At 44.9% G+C, this 22,879-nt stretch overlaps 1 protein-coding gene across 1 annotated transcript; it reads right to left on the bottom strand.

Moving 5' to 3' along the window:
• Nucleotides 1-105: 105 nt before the first annotated feature.
• gm2a (ganglioside GM2 activator) lies at nt 106-22,347 on the bottom strand. The gene is made up of 4 exons (XM_083652235.1): nt 22,066-22,347; nt 18,856-19,008; nt 7,358-7,540; nt 106-3,657 (listed from the first exon to the last, which is right to left on the bottom strand). The coding sequence occupies exons 1-4, from the start codon at nt 22,186-22,188 to the stop codon at nt 3,502-3,504; spliced, it is 615 nt and encodes a 204-aa protein (XP_083508361.1). The 5' UTR covers nt 22,189-22,347; the 3' UTR covers nt 106-3,501.
• Nucleotides 22,348-22,879: the final 532 nt, after the last annotated feature.

The following is a 22,879-nucleotide window of genomic DNA, read 5'->3' as shown; positions in this document are numbered from 1 at the left end:
TGCTGTAAAACACTTGACGAAGGTCCCGGGGGCCCGAAACGTTGTGATGATCTATAAACGGTGCTGCTGAGCAAGAGCAGTGTGCGGGGGGGGGGGTACGGTGGTGCAGTGGTAAGCGCTGTCGCCTCACAGCTCGAAGGTCCTGGGTTCGATTCCCACCTGTCCGGACGCTGTGAACGCTGAAGGAATGCATGCCCGTCCGCATGTCCTCGAGTGCCCACCGCCCGGGTGGGGTCGTCAAAAGGGCCTTTCTGTGTGGATTTTGCATGTTCAGCCCGTGCCTCCCGGGGGTTTCCTTCATATAGGAACCCTTCACCAAAACATGCAATATCCTGGTTGCTGATGTGGTGCCTCCTCTGGTCGTTAAGGGCACCTGTTCGGAGGGAGGGGAACTCGTTGGAATAGCGCGATCCTCCCACGTGCTATGTCCTACCGGTGAAGCTTTCCCCTGTCAGGTGAAAAGAAGCGGCTGGCTAACTGCCCATGTCTCGGAGGAAGCATGGAGCCAGTTTTCGGCTCTCCCCAGATCGGCAGAGGGTGGAGTAGCAACCAGGATAAATAAATAAAAATTAGCACTAATGGGGGATAAAAATGGGATAAAAAATCTGGGAAAAAATATATAAAAAATAGCAAGAGCAGAGTGCGGAATCTTCTCTCCTCAAGACTCAGGTGATACTTTCCAACGGACCTGCATCAGAGAGAATTAGATGTGCGAATATCTGCTTGGAAAAGGTGCATCTAAAAATGTGATATGCAACATATTTTGGTTCAGAATTCAGATTTTATTCTGGCAACTGAGCTGGTTTAACATTCAGTTTCCATCTGCACTCCCTTATAGATTTAATTCCCAGTACAGATCTAATCAGACACTTAGTTAGACAGAATCAATAAAAAACAAAATCTAATAAAAACCAAATAAAGATAGAAAGTCAAATAATCTATATCATGCTTATTGTAAATTTCTTTATATTAATTGCATGAGCTCTGCCTGATTGCAGCAGCAACATTCTGCACAAACTCTTCAGCCCGAGCCAACGAACGCTTTCCCGATAAAAAACTAAATAATTAGAGCAAAATAATTATCAGAAGCACTTAATTTTCTCATTCAACTGGAAGCTTCACAGGTTGATGGAAAACACACTGGAGGAATCTTAAGGGAAAAAAATAATCAACCAAACAAACAAAAAACCTGATAACAGATAACTGATAATAACATCTTCCCATTAGAATAAATGAACACCAGCTGGGCAGGTCTGAAGAATCATTAAAAAAGGGTTAATGAAAGTTAAGTCTTGAAAGCAAATTTCACCCATATGATAACATTCAACCAATACATCTGAACTCACATCTAACTCACATTCAGTTCATTACATTGCAAGTTTGTGTTTGATTTGTACAGATCAACCCTTTTTCTAGTGGCTATGAGGAAACGCAGGCGAGCAGCTAGGCTCCGCCCTCTCGTAATTGTACTGGTCTGAAGAGGTGTTTGCAGCCTGACGACAGCCCACAGGTTTCTCCACAAAACTCCGTGTGAGACAGAGGTTTTGGCGATAGGCAAGATTAGAGAGAGAGAGGCGTTATTGCCTCTCTCAGCACAGCTACTGCTGAGGTTCCCTTAAGCAAGGCACTGAATGTGTGTAAGCAGGGGTCGAGTTATAATCGGAGCTTTGTGGGGGTCTCTAGAATAACAAAGGTTGGGTGTTGTTGGGGAAGCGGTTGGTTAAGAGAGAGAGAGAAGCTACTTCACTGCTCATTAAGTGGAAAACACACACACACGTTACCAGAAATAATGCGACTGTATTTATCCTATTCTATTCTAGTCTACTTGACGAGAGAATATGGGGTGCTTAATTCTTTTGCAAAACAGGTTTCTTTTAGCCTATTTATCTGGTTAACGTAAATAATAGGCTACTCATTACATTGAAAAATGCATTGTTTGTGTGGTTATAATGGTTGTTGGTATAGGCAATGTATATTAGTGACCCCCACAGGTGTGCGATTTTAGTGCTTTCACATAACTCCAACCGTGTGTGTAAGTGTGTGAATGTAAAACAGGGCGGAGCTGTGGCTTTTCCCCGGACAGAGAAAGGTGTTCACAAGCTGTCTTTGTTTGAATCAGGAAGTGAGCAGACAGGCGCGCGGAGCTTTGTCTAAACTGGGTCTGCTTCTTATCTGTGGCTTCATGTGATGACATCACTTCCCTTGTGAGAAACACCTTACACACAGCAGAGTGCACGCACACACACACACGCACACACACATACACGCACACGCACACACACACAAACACATCAGAGCGGATGTAACCGTAGCCAGCGGGTATAGTCTCACTCCCCGAGACCTCAAGACACGCTCTAGCAGCGGGCGCTAGAGCCCATAGAGAGTGAGACACTGCATGAAATAGGCCACGCCCATCACGGGGGAAAGCTCTCCGTTCACTTCCACACACCAGCGTCATTTTCCTTGAATTAAACATAGCTAAAAGCTGCTGTGTGGTGGGGCTGCGCAGACAACAAATGTAAAAAATCGCCAGTTAAATGTTTTTTTGTACGCAAAACAAGGAAGCCATTGAGAATTGGCGAGGAGAAAAATGGGGATCTAGCTGTCAAGGAAGTAAGTTGGAGTGTTCAACGTCCGTATATACGATTTTTGCGTGCAACACCCGACCATGCACGCGACATAGGAGAACGCCAGGATTGGAGGGGAGTTTGTGTTTTCCCCCTGTTTTGGGCGTGGTTTCTGAGTGATGACGCGCTCCGCAGTGTCTCCATTGGCTTTAGCTAGAGCATGCACCTCCCATGCCGGACGTCCCGAGTTCGATTCAGCCAGCTGCAGGGGGAAGTACACAACGCGGGTTACACGGACACACGCACGCACGCACACACGCGCGCGCGCACACACACACACACACACACACACACACACACACACACGCACGCACGCACACACACACACACAAAGGATCAATTCCCTATTGGCTTTAGCTTCTAATGCAGTTTTAAGAGTTCCTGGATCCAGATATCAAAATCACAAATCAAGCTTTGCAGGGCAAATTGTGTCGACCATCTTGGCAAATGCAGAAAAAAGATAAAAACACGGCTGTGATGTGTGATTATAACGATAAAATCCAGGTGAAGTTATTTCATACCCATTAACAGCTACCAATCCTCCCTATATGGCTACAGGTAGCACGGCTTCATCTCGACAAAGACAGTGTCTTGGTGAGTAAGGCAACCATACAATTTTACACACATTTTGGTGAACTGTTTGATTTGACATTCTTTCCATTTCCATATAGATTGTACAGCACATATCTCTGCAGGGTTTCCTCAAATTCTTTGGGACCCAAGCCCCCCCCCCCCCCCTTTGGGATTGACCCCAAAATGTGGGATGATTTGTGCAACTTCTTCTTTCTTTTTCCAGTTATTAAATCAGTCCAATGTGCAAATCAACAAGACCTAAGGGTCCTAAATGCGTCGGGTCGGTGGCGGCGGGCATGCGTCACTCAGAGTGGAGAGAGAGCGCCACCTTGAGGCAGCCCAGCTCTTTGCCCTGGCTGCCCATGACCCCCTGCACCCGGTAGTTTCCGTTGGTGAGCCAGTAGGGCAGATCCATGTTGGGCAGGTAGAAGTCCGACTGGGGCAGAGAGTACGAACCCTGCGGATGGAGGAAGAGTCCAAAATCCATAAGAGCAGTCATGAGTATGGAGACATCCACAGACACAAACTAAAGACAATTCAAAGCTGTGTAAAGAGTTTTATGACTATTCTTCCACAGTTGAAGGGGAACTAAGCGCCCAGAATTCTGGCCGACGTGCCGCTACTTGGGGTTTTTAAACGTGAAAATCCAGAGTCTCATCCTGGGGTAGCTTCCGCATTGGCTTCATTTTTCAAGCGTGGAGGACATGCATGGCCTTTCAACTCGCTCTGACTCTGGGTGGGGCGTGGCCTTTCAACCCGCACTGACTCTGGGTGGGGCGTGGCCTTTCAACCCGCTCTGACTCTGGGTGGGGCGTGGCCTCTCAACCCGCTCTGACTCTGGGTGGGGCGTGGCCTCTCAACCCGCTCTGACTCTGGGTGGGGCGTGGCCCCTCAACCCGCTCTGACTCTGGGTGGGGCGTGGCCTATCAACCCGCTCTGACTCTGGGTGGGGCGTGGCCTATCAACCCGCTCTGACTCTGGGTGGGGCGTGGCCTCTCAACCCGCTCTGACTCTGGGTGGGGCGTGGCCTCTCAACCCGCTCTGACTCTGGGTGGGGCGTGGCCTCTCAACCCGCTCTGACTCTGGGTGGGGCGTGGCCTATCAACCCGCTCTGACTCTGGGTGGGGCGTGGCCTCTCAACCCGCTCTGACTCTGGGTGGGGCGTGGCCTCTCAACCCGCTCTGACTCTGGGTGGGGCGTGGCCTATCAACCCGCTCTAACTCTGGGTGGGGCATGGTCTATCAACCCGCTCTGACTCTGGGTGGGGCGTGGCCTCTCAACCCGCTCTGACTCTGGGTGGGGCGTGGCCTCTCAACTCGCTCTGACTCTGGGTGGGGCGTGGCCTATCAACCCGCTCTAACTCTGGGTGGGGCATGGTCTATCAACCCGCTCTGACTCTGGGTGGGGCGTGGCCTATCAACCCGCTCTGACTCTGGGTGGGGCGTGGCCTATCAACCCGCTCTGACTCTGGGTGGGGCATGGCCTATCAACCCGCTCTGACTCTGGGTGGGGCGTGGCCTATCAACCCGCTCTGACTCTGGGTGGGGCATGGCCTATCAACCCGCTCTGACTCTGGGTGGGGCGTGGCCTATCAACCCGCTCTGACTCTGGGTGGAGCGTGGGGCATTCTTGGTAAATGGTAAATGGTAAATGGCCTGCATTTATATAACGCTTTTATCCAAAGCACTTTACAATCAGTAGGTACATTCACCCATTCACACACCGATGGCGGCAGGTTACCACGCAGGGTGCTGGCACAGCCATCGGGAGCAATTTGGGGTTCAGTGTCTTGCCCAAGGACACTTCGACATGCAGACTGGAGGAGCCGGGAATCGAACCACCGACCTCTTTCATCCAAAGCGATTAGTGACGACCCGCTCTACCTCCTGAGCTACAGCCGCCCCCATTCTTGGTGATGTAAGCGGAATCGAAGATCAGCCACTTTGCAGACCCAACTGCAAAGGTGGGTTTCAACCCCTAGATGGCACTTCTAGCTGCATGAAAATTATACAGTGTGTAGAATTCTAACAGTTCACTCTCAAATGTGGAGATTTTGTCCAGAATCCTTCAGCAACACTACTCAAAATCCATATACATTGGTTTAAAGCTAGAGAGGGAGGGAGCGGGGTGGGGGTTTGTTTAGGGTTGAGTTACCCTTTAAGCTGCTGCTTTCAGCCTTCAGGTCATCTGGAGCGAGACATCTGACTGTTCAGAGAGTTCAAACCAAACACACTTCAGCAGCTTTTACTTTATATTTTATTTTATTTTATTTATTTATTTTCCCGATTTTTTATCCCATTTTTATCCCCCATTATTGCTAATTTAAATTATTTATCCTGGTTGCTACTCCACCCTCTGCCGATCTGGGGAGAGCCGAAACTGGCTCCATGCTTCCTCCGAGACATGGGCAGTTAGCCAGCCGCTTCTTTTCACTTGACAGAGGAAGCTTCACCGGTAGGACATAGCACGTGGGAGGTTCACGCTATTCCAACCAGTTCCCCTCCCTCTGAACAGGCGCCCTTAACGACCAGAGGAGGAACCACATTAGCAACCAGGATATTGCATGTTTTGGTGAGGGGTTCCTATATGAAGGAAACCCCCGGGAGGCACGGGGAGAACATGCAAACTCCACACAGAAAGGCCCTTTTGACGACCCCACCCGGGCGGTGGGCACTCGAGGACATCTGACTGTTCAGAGAGTCCAAACCAAACGCGCTTCAGCAGATTTTACTTGATATTTTAGTTGATATGCTCAGCTTGGGTTTGATGGAGGCTGGTTTCTGCCATGTTGTTCAGAAGGCAGGAACCTCTTCTGTGTAGTCTGTGCTTCTCGTCTGCTGGCTCGCTGCCGCGCTTACATCGTATTACGCCATTCAGCAAACGCTTTTGTCCAAAGCGACTTACAATAAGATGCTATCAAAGATGTTTCTTCGCTGGGGACGAGATCAGGGAACATTTCACAGAACGATGTGTCTCTTTTTGACACTTTTAAAACGGCACCAATCTGCCTAAGGGGGCTACGACATTTGTTGGATTTTGGTCCACACACACGCACGCACACACACACACACACACACGCACACACACACGCTAGCGGAAGTAACGTGACCGACTGTATCTATTTTATGCCCCCTTTTGTTGCTAGCTACCCAAAGCTCACTTCCCACCCGGCATTAACATACACCTCATATCTAGGGATGGGTATCGTTTCATATTTTTCGATACCGGTACTTAAAAAAAAAGTTAAAGCATATTTAAACCAATTTTTTTTATTTAAAGAGGCTGTAAAGAGGATTTCAAACAATCATTTTACGTGTTTAAGCCCTAGAATGTTAGTGAAGGTGCATGCAGCGCCAGTTTCGGACCACCGGAGGGCGGATATTTCATTCAGAAGCTCGGGCATGGCACCTAAATGAGGCACCTAAATCTGGGTTGCAATTCGGTACCGCGTAGTACCGGTTGTAAAAGTACCGGTACCATATTAGTACCTTGTTTTTCGGTACCCAACCCTACTCATATCCACATTTTGCCTGGATCTGATGGAGCTGATTAGGATTTCCCATTTGCACGTCACTTGAATCGCTATTGTTATATACCAACAGTGTTGGGCAAGTTACTTTCAAAATGTAATATACTACATATTACTAGTTACTTTCATTTGAAAGTAATAAGTTACTTTACAATATTACATTCTGTGTAGAGTAACTCGTTACTTATTACACTACTTTTGCATTACTTTTACCAAAACAACAGCAGCAGCAGAATGACATTTCAACCGCCTTGAAATCAGTGTAAACAATCGAAAATTCTAAATGTTATTCTTTTCCTTTGTTATTGTCGTCTATAGTGGTTATTTGCATAAAAACACACAGTTTGATTAGGAAATGATTGTATCTTTTTTAAATATGTGCTTTGATTTAATAAAATGTAACTCAATTTGTAACTTGAGTTACTTGACAAAGTAACTGGTATAATATTACTGAAATCCTAGAAGTAATAAGTTATATTACTGAGTTACTACTAAAAGTAATATATTACATGTAATATGTTACTTTTGTAATGAGTTACCCCCAACACTGTATACCAAGAGTAGCAAAAGGGACATTTATGGATATATGAAAACATTATGACAGATGATGACTGGAAAGCAGACTCACAGCCTTGAAGGGGCAGTGGCAGGGCAGGCCGTAGGTGTGCAGCGGCTCCGGGCAGTCCTGGCCCGGTGGGATCAGCTGGCTCAGGAGGTCACAGGCGTCCGGATAGTGACAGCTGCCCAGCTCCTCCACACAGGGGATCTTCACCCAGAACCCTGCCAGCTCCTTCTCCAGGGTCACATTCAGCTGAGGAGGAGGAGGAGAGGAGGCATGATGAGGAGACAAAGGAGGAGATATGGAGAAGGATTTGCAGGGTGGTGGGGCAGATCTTCACTCAGACAGAACCCGGACACCCCCTTCTAGGGGTGGGGGTGGGGAATTGATACAGCATAGTATCACAATATTTTGTATGGCAATATTATATCGATATAGGAAGCCAAGTATCACAGTATTTTATTATATAAATTCTCAGGTGGATTCAACATTTATGACTGTTATGTCTGCTTGACAATTTCGCTGCAATAAAAATGATGGGAGGGAGATGAACAGATGTTTTCTTTTGGGGACAAAATTGGCAGTTGAAAAAAGGTAATAAATCACAATATTTTTAAAACCACAATAATATTGTAGTGTGATTTCACTATTGTATCATGAGAATATCGGCTCATGGGGCCTCTGGTGATTCCCAGCCCTACCTCCTTCTCTAAAGATCACGTGTACTTGCAAGGAGGAGAGGAAGAAGGGTGGATGATAAAACAGATGAAGAGGAGGAGATAAGGAGTGATTGGGTGTTGTTGAGGTAGTTTCTCTGCTCTTCTCTCCTTAGGATCTTCCCCCATTAGATGGAGAACGTCAAAAATGGTGCGGCGCTGCAACTAAGTATTATTTTCATTGTCGATTATTTTCCCAATTAATTGATTAGTTGTTTGGTCATACAATTGGTGGGGGCTGTTAGGAGCAGGTTTGGTTATTATTAGCAAATAATATTTAATCATGTCAAAGAATGATAAATGTTCCAAAACTTAAAACTTAAAAAGCGTTAGTACTAACGATGCCGGGGGCACAACCCTGTAAACAGGAACCAATAACCTCAAATACAGTCTCAAAGGGGGATATTATTTCAAAATGAAATAAAGAAACAAAATATATACCAATTTTTTCAAAAGAAAACAAAAATAATCAGAGTGAAGGGAGGATTTCGACACAGGCCTTTTTAACCGGTGGTTACCACAATATATGAACAAACCACCACATAATGAATACAATTCTAATGTTTATTTAACCCAATAGTATTAATTAACAATTAACCGTGCTTCAGTGGTATCAATGTAATCAATAATACCTTAACAGAGTCAATCAATAATCAACAGTATTTGAGTCAATCACAGTTATCACGTAACTGTCAGTACAGCACAAAGACGACACAAAGGTTTCTATTGAGTCAATCACAGTTATCACGTAACTGTCAGTACAGCACAAAGACGACACAAAGGTTTCTATTCTTAATCCAACACAAGGCACTTGATGATGTGATCATGTGATCACATGTGATGAGATGCGTGTGTGCATGTTTGAGTGTGTGTGTGTGTGTGTGTGTGTGTGTGTGTGTGTGTGTGTGTGTGTGTACCGAGAGAGAGAGAGAGAAAGGCAGAGAGACGACCCATGAGGCGGATCTCTCTTACAACTGAAGGGGGCGGGTACCACCACAGTGTGATGACATCACACTGTATTCAATGTGTCCACGCACGCATAGTCTCACCTATTGTAAAGAACAAGGAAAACATTTCAAGAAGAAAAGCTGTGGCAGCACTGCAGCAGTACCACAGTAAACTTCTTTATCTCTCTCTCTCTCTCTCTCTCTCTCTCTCTCTCTCTCTCTCTAAAAAAAACTAACTAAACTTTACCACTATTCCTTCAGATGTTGTAGTTGTCATAGACTGTGTTGCATAGTTGATTGCTCTATTGCTGACAAAAAGCTTAAACGCTGCTGGGCGGAGGAGATGATGCACTCTCTCTCTCTGTCTCTCTTCTTAGGTAGGTAATGTTGCTGCTACTAATATTCTTTATATTTTATATTCGAGATATATTTTTATTTATTTTTTACCTGCCTATTTATGCGAGCTCAAATAGTCCTGGACTCTTATTACTTTTAAGTTCATGTACGTGTCTTCTACTACTTTTAAGTACATTGTACGTGTCTTTACTACTTTTAAGTACATTGTACAGATCCCTTGAGGTGTGCTTTTACTTTACTTTTATCCTGTGTTTACTTGATCCATTTCTGCTGGAAAACTGCTGCACATGCTCCATGTTTGTTTTAATTTGTTCATGTTTTTGTTTTTTCATGTATTCGCTATGTTTTTTAAATCTGCTTGCACACAAATTGCCCTTCTGGGACAAATAATAAACTTGAATCTTGAATCTTGAAAAATGTGTTCTTGTAAGTCGCTTTGGATAAAAGCGTCTGCCAAATGACGTAATGTAATGTAAACTGTGGCAGCACTGCAGCAGTACCACAGTGTCGACCTAGCGTCTTTTCATCAGCTCCAACGTATGTTTAATTAGGTATACGCTATTTGCACCTAACAGAATGTTATTATGTCTAATTATGTTTAAAGTATGTTCATGCCATTTGCACTATGGGCAGTGAATACGCCACTGTCTGTGGCGTGTCTTACTGCTCTATTGCCCGTTGCCTCTTGTTTTTTATTTATATATCTTCTATTTTATTTTTTGCACTATGTTGTAACGGAGCCTACAGCACAAGAATTTCACACGTGATACTTGTACTACGGAGTGACAATAAAAATCTTGAATCTTGAATCTTTTTTCAGTTGTTTCCAATGAGGAGCGAGCGTATGCGGGCGCAAACGGACATCTAGAGAAAGTGCGCTGTGCCCAGCGTCTATTTTCACAGCGCTCCGGCGTTTTTGTGCGCCGGCTCCCAGCGCTTCCAGCTGACAATATTTTAACTTTTCAGAAAGACGCTGGTGTCGGGTGCTCCTTTTCTGGCAACTAATCATATGGAGAAACTATTACAACCGAGACAGAAAGGCTCAATTGTGGGAGCAGATTGGCCAGACACTTAATATTTCTGGTGAGTGTTGAGCTAAATCACTGTAGTGTGTTGTTAGCTAATGTTAGCTGTCAGCTATCAAGCTAGCTAACCGCACTGAGCTAACGTTACTTTCAGACTGATTCCTTGTATATTGTGCGCTGAGATCAGCGCTCCTCAGTGTACTTCCAGCGTTTAACGGTCAGAAAAAGACGCTAGATGGACACACGGCCTAAGCTGTGGCAGCACTGCAGCAGTACTGCAGCAGTACCACAGTACGCTGTGGCAACACTGCAGCAGTACTGCAGCAGTATCACAGTAAAGTGGCCAAAGTAATTGAGTAACAACCGTAGATGGAGCACAGCTTCCAAAATGGAGGACTGTTTTTTTTTAAGCACTCTCAAAGCAGGTAGTCTGATAGCCTGGGTAAACCCAGACCCCAGTGACCTGCTCTCAGGCTTACCCTGCTTACGGTAGTGACTGAGAACTCTGAGAGCAGGTCACGTGGGGGCTGGGTTTACCCAGGCTAGTAGTCTGAAGCCAGGCTACTCAGACTAGCAGGTAGTCTGAAGTCAGGAGAGCTCGTCTCAGACTAGCAGGTAGTCTGAAGCCCGGAGAGCTCGTCTCAGACTAGCAGGTAGTCTGAAGCCAGGAGAGCTCGTCTCAGACTAGCAGGTAGTTTGAAGTCAGGAGAGCTCATCTCAGACTAGCAGGTAGTCTGAAGTCAGGAGAGCTCATCTCAGACTAGCAGGTAGTCTGAAGACAGGAGAGCTCATCTCAGACTAGCAGGTAGTCTGAAGTCAGGAGAGCTCGTCTCAGACTAACAGGTAGTCTGAAGTCAGGAGAGCTCATCTCAGACTAGCAGGTAGTTTGAAGTCAGGAGAGCTCGTCTCAGACTAGCAGGTAGTCTGAAGCCAGGAGAGCTCGTCTCAGACTAGCAGGTAGTCTGAAGTCAGGAGAGCTCGTCTCAGACTAACAGGTAGTCTGAAGTCAGGAGAGCTCATCTCAGACTAGCAGGTAGTCTGAAGTCAGGAGAGCTCGTCTCAGACTAACAGGTAGTCTGAAGTCAGGAGAGCTCGTCTCAGACTAGCAGGTAGTCTGAAGCCAGGAGAGCTCGTCTCAGACTAGCAGGTAGTCTGAAGTCAGGAGAGCTCGTCTCAGACTAGCAGGTAGTCTGAAGTCAGGAGAGCTCATCTCAGACTAGCAGGTAGTCTGAAGTCAGGAGAGCTCGTCTCAGACTAGCAGGTAGTCTGAAGCCAGGAGAGCTCGTCTCAGACTAACAGGTAGTTTGAAGCAAGGAGAGCTCGTCTCAGACTAACAGGTAGTTTGAAGCCAGGAGAGCTCGTCTCAGACTAGCAGGTAGTCTGAAGCCAGGAGAGCTCGTCTCAGACTAACAGGTAGTCTGAAGCCAGGAGAGCTCGTCTCAGACTAACAGGTAGTCTGAAGTCAGGAGAGCTCGTCTCAGACTAACAGGTAGTCTGAAGCCAGGAGAGCTCCTCTCAGAGTAGCAGGAGTTGGGAAAGTGCACAAAGGCATCGGTGGGGCGAGTATATGAATGTGCGTTAGTAAAGGGAAGAAAAGAGGGGAAGAAAGCATTGAAACTCCTTCTCTATGGTCACATTCACCCAAGGACAAATACAGAGAACGTCCAAAACTGTGAAATCCTAATCAAGTGAAAGTAGAAGACCCAGTAGGTGGGAGAGTTTTGGATTACTGGAAACAGATTCAACTCACTTCACTCCCAATAATCATCCTCCCACCTGCTTCTCCAAGGTCTCATTTACCCCTGGAGGTGAAAGGAGGATCACTACTGAGGCTGAACAAGAGCCAGTCACTCTCACTGAACTGAACTTTCCCTCTACAGAGAGACATGAAGCGAGTGAATGATCTCTAACATGATCTGAGATTGAGAAAGAGACAGTTGTATGGATGGATTATGGATTATTATGGATGGATGGTCAATAAAAGAGTCAAGTTAAAACAGTGAGGTTGAAGTGGGTGAAACAGGAACAGGAATGTATTTAAAAAAAAATACAACAGAGACTGAACTAAGAAGAAGACATGGTCAGTAGAGTTTTGAGGAAGTGACTTTACACGGAGGTCATTACCCTCGAGACGCTGTCAACCTCTACAGTACTCGCAACCTTTTTAAATCAGGTCATGAAACTGGTGGTGACCCAAACTAACCTCATCCTCTGACTGCCTGGACGTTTCCAGGGCAGGAAACCAACTTTGTCATACCAAGTGGATCTAGAGCTAAAGCACGAGCTGCAGCATCGACAGAAAATGAATCACCAACTATTTCATAATTGATTCATTGTTTCAAGTATTTTTTAAGAAAAACAAAACAAAAAGTCTCTCGTTCCAGTTTCTTAACTGTGAATATGTTCTGGTTTATTCAGTCTTCTATGCCAGTAAACTGATTATATTTGGGTTGTGGTCAGGACAAGGATGTCATCTTGGGCTTTGGGGAAAACATAATCGACATTTTTCACCATGTTGTGACATTTTATAGACCAAATGACTAATCGATTAGCTGAGGAAATAATTGCAATATGAATTGATAATGAACATGAAGTCAGTTGCAGCCCTAGTTGGATCCCACCTACTTTTACTATTTCACCAGCCAAACAAGTAGAAATTACTCTAAAAAGCCACATCCAAAAATCTAGCAGGATTTGGTAAATGGTTGCTTTTCATTTGTTAAAGGGTAATTCTGATTGGGGTTTTTTTTCAACCTGAGCTTTATTGTAGTGTTAGTTTTCACAATCATGCTGATCGATTCTGAATGGAGATTTTGTGGATTACATCAGTGTAGAGTTTCTCAATTTGCAAAAACCACAACAGAGCCCAGAGGAACTCAAAAAGCGATTAAAACAACCTTTCAACACCCACTGCAGTTACACGTCTTTTTTCTTCGTCTGATTTCCCCCCATTTCCCCCCCAATTATACTTGGCCAATTTATCTCCATGCTGCCCTCTTGGCTGCCCCGGTCGCTGCTCCACCCTCTGCCGATCTGGGGAGAGCCGTAGACTAGCACCATGCTTCCTCTGACACATGTGCAGTTGCCAGCCTCTTCTTTTAACCTGACAGGGGGAGCTTCACCGGCAGGACGTAGCACGTGGGAGGATCACGCTATTCCCACCAGTTCCCTTCCAACCCGACCAGGCGCCCCAACCGACCAGAGGAGGCGCTAGTGCAGCAACCAGGACACATACCCCCAATCTGGCTTCCCCACCCTCAGGCACAGCCAATCGTGCCTGTAAGGACGCCCGACCAAGCCGGAGGTAACATGACGTGGATATGAACCTGCGACCCTCGTGTTGGCAAGGAGTCGACCGTTACACTACCCGGACGCCCGGAGTTACACGTCTTTAAATAGCTGTGGCTGAATGAACAGTTTTCACACAGCATATCAGTTCATTTTGATTTAATATGTTTTGGCACTGCTCAGTGCTCACACAGTTCCTTGTTCTCTCTTTGCCATCTGCACTCTGCTGCAACTGAGTAAACGTTCAGCTTATATTCAATGGTTAGAATAACGTGTAAATAAATACCTCAGCATACTCAGATAATTAGAAAATTGGATATAGTCAGGTCATAATATATTGTTTTAGGTTTTATTGTTTGAGTGTTTCCGTTGGCCGTCCCTGCAAACTGAGATATATGTAATACATTTTCGTCATCATGATGGCAAAAGATTTGCAAAAAATGAAAATAACCAGAATTATCCCGATGTTCCTCCTGCAGAACCCCACCCATCTGGCTTGGTCAAAAACCACAACAAAGAATGATTTACAAATTCAGTTCAATAAGATTTATAGCAACATTTTAAAGCCTTGATGTGTGGAAAAGCCATAACATGTACTGTTAAACGGCTGAATGATTAACTTCCAAAGTAGTCGTTTATGACAGGGAAGCAGACATAAACTCAGTAGGCCTGTTTGGAGGGTTTTAGATGATGTAAATAACGTGATGTGAGAAAGAGTTGTGTGTGAACTTTGCTGAGTCGCTCGGCTTTTCTTCCCTGTCGGCTAAACACATGATACGCCATCATGAGACTAACTTTGGGCTGGAATCCAAAATGGATCATAAACCTAAGAACGAAACGATTTCAAACGATTTCAGACGGCAGCCCGTCTTTTTATTGTCACTCGAACACACTACAACACATGCATGCGGCCACAACACACACTCATGCTGACGGTGGCCGGTGAAATATGTCCTCTGCATTTGACCCATCCAGGCTTGTCCTTTCCTCCAGGGGGCAGGCCAGGAGCAGTGGTCGCTATTTCTTTCCAGCGCCCGGGGACCTTCATTGGACCATCATTGGACCAACTTCAGATGTTGTCGTCACTGGTCGGATGACGATCTTCTGCATGTTTTTAGTGGGGGGTTATGTACGGAGGAACCCCCTGGTTCCTCCGTACAAGTCATGATGTGAAGCCAAAGACAAATTTCCACATTTTGGACAAATAAATTGAATTGAATTGAATTGAATGGTACTGTTGATGTTTTGAGTCTTGCTGCCAGGCTGAGAGCAGACTTTGGACCATTTTTACATTTATTGTTTTTATCACTACCTACCAAGCACTATACCAAGCAACAACAGGTACTACAAGCTACTGGAGCTGCTAGAAAGGTTAGCACAGACGATGTCAGCTTACTTTCTTCCCAATCTTCCGCCTGAAGGACAAAGGTATCCATATGTGTGTAGGTATGAAGGGTTTTGTGTGGACGTGTACTGGGAATATATGGTAAGCATTTGTTAGTCACACAACACTGTGTATTGCCTGCTGACTGTTGAATATTATGTTTGACCTATTTTCTATCTATCTATCTATCTATCTTTTACATTCTTTCTTTCTTAATGTCATTTTAAATAGTTGTGGTGTGTGCAATGGTGTTTATGTTACCCCCCCCCCCCCCCCCGGTTTATATGAAGCACATTGGATTTACTGGATTCGTGTGAGATCATGAAATCACGATCACATGACACGCTCCAATGACACGCTCCAATCTATTGGTTTGAATCTGAACCAGCAGCGGTTCACACCAATCAGCGTCCTATGAGACAGCTAGGGGCGGGCTTTGGTGTGACGCCAGCGAGAGTGAGCTTGTGATAGACGTGCTAGACAGATGGTTCATCCAATCACCTGCCAGGTGTTTTCTGAAAGTGCCTACCCTTTGAAACGGTTTCCCATCTGAACTCAACAGAGACTGGTGATGACTACATCTGAACTCAACAGAGAGACTGGTGACTACATCTGAACTCAACAGAGAGACTGGTGATGACTACATCTGAACTCAACAGAGACTGGTGATGACTACATCTGAACTCAACAGAGACTGGTGATGACTACATCTGAACTCAACAGAGACTGGTGACTACATCTGAACTCAACAGAGACTGGTGACTACATCTGAACTCAACAGAGAGACTGGTGACTACATCTGAACTCAACAGAGACTGGTGACTACATCTGAACTCAACAGAGAGACTGGTGATGACTACATCTGAACTCAACAGAGAGACTGGTGATGACTACATCTGAACTCAACAGAGAGACTGGTGATGACTACATCTGAACTCAACAGAGACTGGTGATGACTACATCTGAACTCAACAGAGACTGGTGACTACATCTGAACTCAACAGAGACTGGTGACTACATCTGAACTCAACAGAGACTGGTGATGACTACATCTGAACTCAACAGAGACTGGTGACTACATCTGAACTCAACAGAGAGACTGGTGACTACATCTGAACTCAACAGAGACTGGTGACTACATCTGAACTCAACAGAGACTGGTGACTACATCTGAACTCAACAGAGAGACTGGTGACTGCATCTGAACTCAACAGAGAGACTGGTGACTACATCTGAACTCAACAGAGACTGGTGACTACATCTGAACTCAACAGAGACACTGGTGACTACATCTGAACTCAACAGAGAGACTGGTGACTGCATCTGAACTCAACAGAGAGACTGGTGACTACATCTGAACTCAACAGAGACTGGTGACTACATCTGAACTCAACAGAGACTGGTTACTGCATCTGAACTCAACAGAGAGACTGGTGACTACATCTGAACTCAACAGAGACTGGTTACTGCATCTGAACTCAACAGAGACTGGTGACTACATCTGAACTCAACAGAGACTGGTGACTACATCTGAACTCAACAGAGACTGGTGACTACATCTGAACTCAACAGAGACTGGTGACTACATCTGAACTCAACAGAGACTGGTGACTACATCTGAACTCAACAGAGACTGGTGACTGCATCTGAACTCAACAGAGACTGGTGATGACTGCATCTGAACTCAACAGAGAGACTGGTGACTACATCTGAACTCAACAGAGAGACTGGTGACTGCATCTGAACTCAACAGAGAGACTGGTGACTACATCTGAACTCAACAGAGAGACTGGTTATGACTACATCTGAACTCAACAGAGACTGGTGATGACTGCATCTGAACTCAACAGAGAGACTGGTGACTACATCTGAACTCAACAGAGAGACTGGTGACTGCATCTGAACTCAACAGAGAGACTGGTGACTACATCTGAACTCAACAGAGAGACTGGTGACTACATCTGAACTCAACAGAGAGACTGGTGACTACATCTGAACTCAACAGAGAGACTGGTTATGACTGCATCTGAACTCAACAGAGAGACTGGTGATGACTACATCTGAACTCAACAGAGACTGGTGATGACTACATCTGAACTCAACAGAGAGACTGGTGACTACATCTGAACTCAACAGAGACTGGTGATGACTACATCTGAACTCAACAGAGACTGGTGATGACTACATCTGAACTCAACAGAGAGACTGGTGACTACATCTGAACTCAACAGAGACTGGTGACTACATCTGAACTCAACAGAGAGACTGGTGACTACATCTGAACTCAACAGAGAGACTGGTGACTACATCTGAACTCAACAGAGACTGGTGACTACATCTGAACTCAACAGAGAGACTGGTTATGACTGCATCTGAACTCAACAGAGAGACTGGTGATGACTACATCTGAACTCAACAGAGACTGGTGATGACTACATCTGAACTCAACAGAGAGACTGGTGACTACATCTGAACTCAACAGAGACTGGTGATGACTACATCTGAACTCAACAGAGACTGGTGATGACTACATCTGAACTCAACAGAGACTGGTGATGACTACATCTGAACTCAACAGAGACTGGTGACTGCATCTGAACTCAACAGAGATTGGTTATGACTGCATCTGAACTCAACAGAGAGACTGGTGACTACATTTGCTCACATGAGGCTCACAGGATCAGAGGCAGATCCAGACATGTCTGATCCCGCTCCACTGCTTCACACACCCCGGGCCCTTACGACCCATAATAACCCCCCATATGCGCGGCGCGCAAACACACACTTATGTTTGATTCTCTTCTGTTCTTACTAAACCATACAGAACGAACGGTTAAAGCACTTGAGACTTGTGACTTTATAAACAGTCTTCACCTTACATTCAGCTCTAGCTAGCCAGCATTACTCGTGGTCTGTGACTCTGTGTCACACTCGAATTGTTCCCCGGGAACAACACAAACTGGGAACAACAATCCTATTGTGACATTATAGTGACACATTTTTCAGGCCCTAGGCATCCTGTGAGAATGAATCATGTTTAACAGCCTGAAAAGGCAGAATGTATCTGGATGGCCAGAGTCATTTTGTCTTTAGGGGTAACAGAGACCCAGCCACACTCGGTTTGCCTTCCTTTTTATCTGTGGAATAGATGTTACCTCCTTTTTAACAATGTTGTAATTTGCTACAGCACTTGAGTATTCTTTTGAGCATCTGTATTCTACTTGAGTATTTATATTGTCAACTTTCACTTTCACCCCACTACATTTCCTAAATAAAAAGTATACTTACAAGTAAGCAGGTTTGGCGAATCAGTGCTCCTAGCTTGCAAGTTACATTAATCCACACTCCATTCCAGTTGGTGGCGGTAATGCACCAATGAAGAAGATTTCCACTCAAGCCCAGGCATGACTTTGGCTCATTTTTTTCAATTAACAGCATTTACTTGTACTTTTACTTTCAATACTCGAGTACATTTAATATCAGAAAATGACTTTTGATGTTCAAGTACAGTAACTATCAGATACTTTAAGACTTTTACTCAAGCAGCATTCTATTAGGTGACTTTAACTTCTACCAAAGTCATTTTCTGGTAAGATATCTGTACTTTTACTCAACAAGTGTTGCTTTCAGGTACTTCACCCACCACTGGGACATGAATCCATAGTCCTGGCAAAAAATCTCTCACATATATTTCTCACATTCTCAGTTCAAACCCATTTCCAAAGCTATTTTAATATGATCTTGGACCATGTCATTACATCACATTTGGGTTTCAACCTGTGGCCACTCTCTCTCTCCTCGCTGTCTAACCCTAACCGTACAGGCCAAAATGGGGTCTGAGTCTACTCACAGCCAGTGGAGAAGTTAACTGGACGGTGGTGGACCCGGATGCTTTGGCGGTCAGGTCTCCTGGGATGGTGATGGGGTCCGGAGACAAGGCCAGGGTCTTGAGCACGGCCGGGGCGTCTGGCTGGCCACAGTTCTTCCAGTCGAATCCAAAAATCTGTCCCAACAAGCAGACATCGGTTTCACGGGCTGAACCACTTCACTAAGTTTACTGACGGATTCACATTTTAAATGAGTTAACTCACTTTAAAAGGTAAGTGATGGTTTACACTTTAAATTAGATACATCACATTAAAGAGATAAACTGATGGCCTACAGTTTAACTGAGTTAACTTAATTTACCTTAAATTAGTCCATGCTGTATTTCTACAAGAAATACAGAAATCCTACAAGACGTTTTAGAATGACATGCAAATATCACAACAAAACTACAATACCATGCAACTGCTAGGCTAGAGGTAAAACATAATTATAGCCTACCAAAGACAATGAATGCATAGTAGTTCATAGGGGTGTGACGGTTCATGAAAAAACCCCGAACCGTTCGGTACTACTGGTTCGGTTCGGATCACGTGTGTGCCGCGGTTCATATGCGCAACTTTTTCTGTTTTTCATTTAAATGAATGGAGTGTAGTAGCAGGGACACTCCTGCCCACAAGGTGGCGGAATGCAGTTGCAGCCGTTGCAAACCGCCAATTATCATACGAAGAAGAAAAAGTTTAGCCGATCAGTCAGTCAAGATGGCGAGCAGAGAAAACAACAATATTAACGTTACCTCAGAGATAGAAGATGCACCAGCGGGATTGTATCGGTCTGCAGTATGGGAGCACTTTGGATTTAGTGTGACCTATGATGACGGCAAGAAAGTGGTGGATAAAAGTGCAACTGTGTGCAAGCACTGTGCAACACGTCTTGTTTACGCTGCTGGCAACACCTCCAACATGTTAGCTGATTATGCGGAGACATCACGTTAGCGTGTCAATCGGCAGCACAAAGAGGAGAGGTACGGAACAACTTCTACTCCCCGAAGCTTTTAAACAACGTTTGCCTGAGAAGTCCGACAAGGCAAAGGCCATAACCAAAGCATTGGGGTGTTTCATAGCCAAAGATATGCAGCCTTATGCTGTGGTGGAGGGTGTGGGATTTCAGCGTATGTTAAAAGCGCTTGAGCCACGCTACACCATCCCCTGCCGAAAACACTTTACCAACACGGTAATCCCCGCACTTTATGAAGAGACAAGAAGAGGACTTGTGAAAGAGTTGTCTGGCGCAGCCTGTGTAGCTCTTACTACCGATGGATGGACCTCCAGGGCTACAGAAAGTTTCCTGACTGTAACTGTCCATCACATTACCTCAGAGTGGGAGATGAAAAGCTCTGTTTTACAGACCCGCCCCCTGTATGAGAGACATACAAGCGAGCATCTCTCTGAAGCACTGACAGAAGCAAGTGGAATTTTTCAAGTGGAAAACTGATCTTTCCATTAAGAACTTCAGGGAGTTGAAACATGTTGACATTGTATTTGTGTTGGTTTTAAAAACAAAGGAGACGAAGTCTAGTGTTGGTAAAGCTTATGCTTCACTTTATGTTGGTATAATGTGGTTATAAAAATAGTTTTCTAAATTATTTTGTGTGCACTAAATTGATCAGAGCTTTAAGAGCCATTTTTACTTTTTATTTTATAAGATAGAACCACAATTGATAAATCTAGATTTTTATTTCAGTCAGTTGTTCACAGTATTTGTGCCCAACAATATGCACAAAAATTCCACTCCATTTCAGTGACAGTGAAATAAGCATTTGTTAAAGATATCGTTGTTTGGCAAATAAATGAAAAACATGTTGAAACCAGCAATGTCTCCCCTCTTGCATGCCAGAATCTTACCTAGCTTTAACCTAAGAGTAGACTGTCACAATAATGTATAAAATATCAGACTGCCTCATTCTTTAAGTTTTTACATGACTATATAAGACATAATAGATTTTTTTACTGTAAATGGTGGATTATTGGGCCTTATATCATGTTGATATGGTATTTCTACGGTATTAAAAACGACGACGTAAACCGAACCGAACCGGAAACCGTGACCACAAAACCGTGAACGAACCGAACCGTGGATTTTGTGAACCGTCCCACCCCTAGTAGTTCAAATAAATAAATAAATAAATAAATAAATAAATAAATAAATAAATATAAGCTGTACCACAGCCACAATTTAAATTGCTATATGGATATTACACTATAATGCCACAATCAACTCAGTGATTATCAGAGACATAGCCTAGTAGGCTTTATTTATGCTATTTGCCTAATGTATGAAGTGGTGGGAATAGCGTGATCCTCCCATGTGCTACCTCCTGCCGGTGAAGCTCCCCGCTGTCAGGTGAGATGGGGCTGGCAACTGTGCATGTGTCGGAAGGAGCATGGTGCTAGTCTACGACTCTCCCCAGATCGGCAGAGGGTGGAGCAGCGACCGGTGCAGCAGGGGGGGGGGGGGGGGGGGGGGAGGATTGGCCAAGTACAATTGGGGTGAAAAAAATCTGGGGGGGGGGGGATGCCTAATTTATCTGCACCCGTTTCATTCATTTTCACCCGTTTCGGTCTCTACTGCAAGTCATAGTCCCATGCTGTCATAGGCCTGAACTAGTTTCTCTCCTCTGTGCTTCACAAAGGGCAGGCAAAACAGGGAAGTGAGCTGAAGGTAGCAACCTACTGTCTGTAGGCCTAACCTACATAGCCATTAGTTCTGTTGATCAATCATAACACCCCCCCCCACCCCACCCCCCACCCGAAGGAAGCAAACCTAGGGGAAACACTGCAGACTAATAGACGTTAAATATCCTTATTAGGCCTATAGGAATATTATAGGATTGTTGTAGTGACACCATAGCTCCTATGGTGATAGGTCCAGTGATATCTCCTATGTATTATTACTATTACTACCGTATTATAAGCATAGAGGTACTTCAGCAGTGGTTGAAACATTGCACAATTATTGTAGTGATACAATCAAAACATTACAATTCATGGAATAGAAAAAAAGAATAGAATAGAATGGTATTGGAGTAGTACAGTGACTTTGTACTCGATAGAGATATGACGTTAGTGCAGGCCAGGGCATATAAATAATGGTTGTAATAAGATTAAGAGAAGTAGGGCCTAGTGAGGACAATTACCATAGGAACATTGTGGCGCTTTGACGGTGACTTCCTTACCTTTGCAGTGGTCTTTGTGGAGTAGGACTTGTGGGACTTGTAGGACTTGTAGCCGTGTGCGCGCGTGATGATGAGACAGGCTGCCAGGCTCAGCGTGAGCGCGAGCAGCACAGACGTCCTCATGGCTGTCAGTGAGATCAGAGACTGAGCGCGAGAAGCGATCAAACAGCTGTGTGATGATGTTGATCGCACGATGATCAAACACCAACTGATCACATCACACGGAATGCACCGCTGTGTCTACTGCCGAAGTTGTTGAGCAACGCTGCTTCCGTGTTTACAGCCCAGTCTGTCACGTGACCAGTATCAGCCCAGTCTGTCACGTGATAGAGGTAGAGCGCATGAATAGAGAGCCAAAGACATGCGATTCAAGCAAGCAAGACGGCCCAACTTCAACTCACTTCCTGTCATTTTGTCACGTGGGTTTTGCCCATGGTTTTACACGGACACGCCCACTTAGGAGACTTTCGGCAGGTCTGATCATCAATGGTTGACCACGCCCATTTAGGATACTTGCTGTCTATCCTATATTATCTATCTATCCATCCATCCATCCATCCATCCATCCATCCATCCATCCATCTATCTATCTATCTATCTATCTATCTATCTATCTATCTATCTATCTATCTATCTATATATTGTAACGTTCCTGGTATGTCATGAGGCAGAGGCTTCTTGTTGGTACAAGGTTCTTTATTCTCCGTTAGTTATATTACAACTCTCAGCGGTTGTCACGCTCATAACTAGCAACCTTCTCTTGTAGCAGTGTGTGGAGACTGACGCGCATGCTCAGTCTTTTTCGGAAGTATTC

Source organism: Poromitra crassiceps, assembly GCF_964638095.1.
Source record: "Poromitra crassiceps genome assembly, chromosome: 15".
NCBI classification, from domain to species: Eukaryota; Metazoa; Chordata; class Actinopteri; order Beryciformes; family Melamphaidae; genus Poromitra; species Poromitra crassiceps.
Note: the sequence above shows the minus strand (reverse complement) of the source record. Positions and strands in the feature narration are given on the sequence as shown.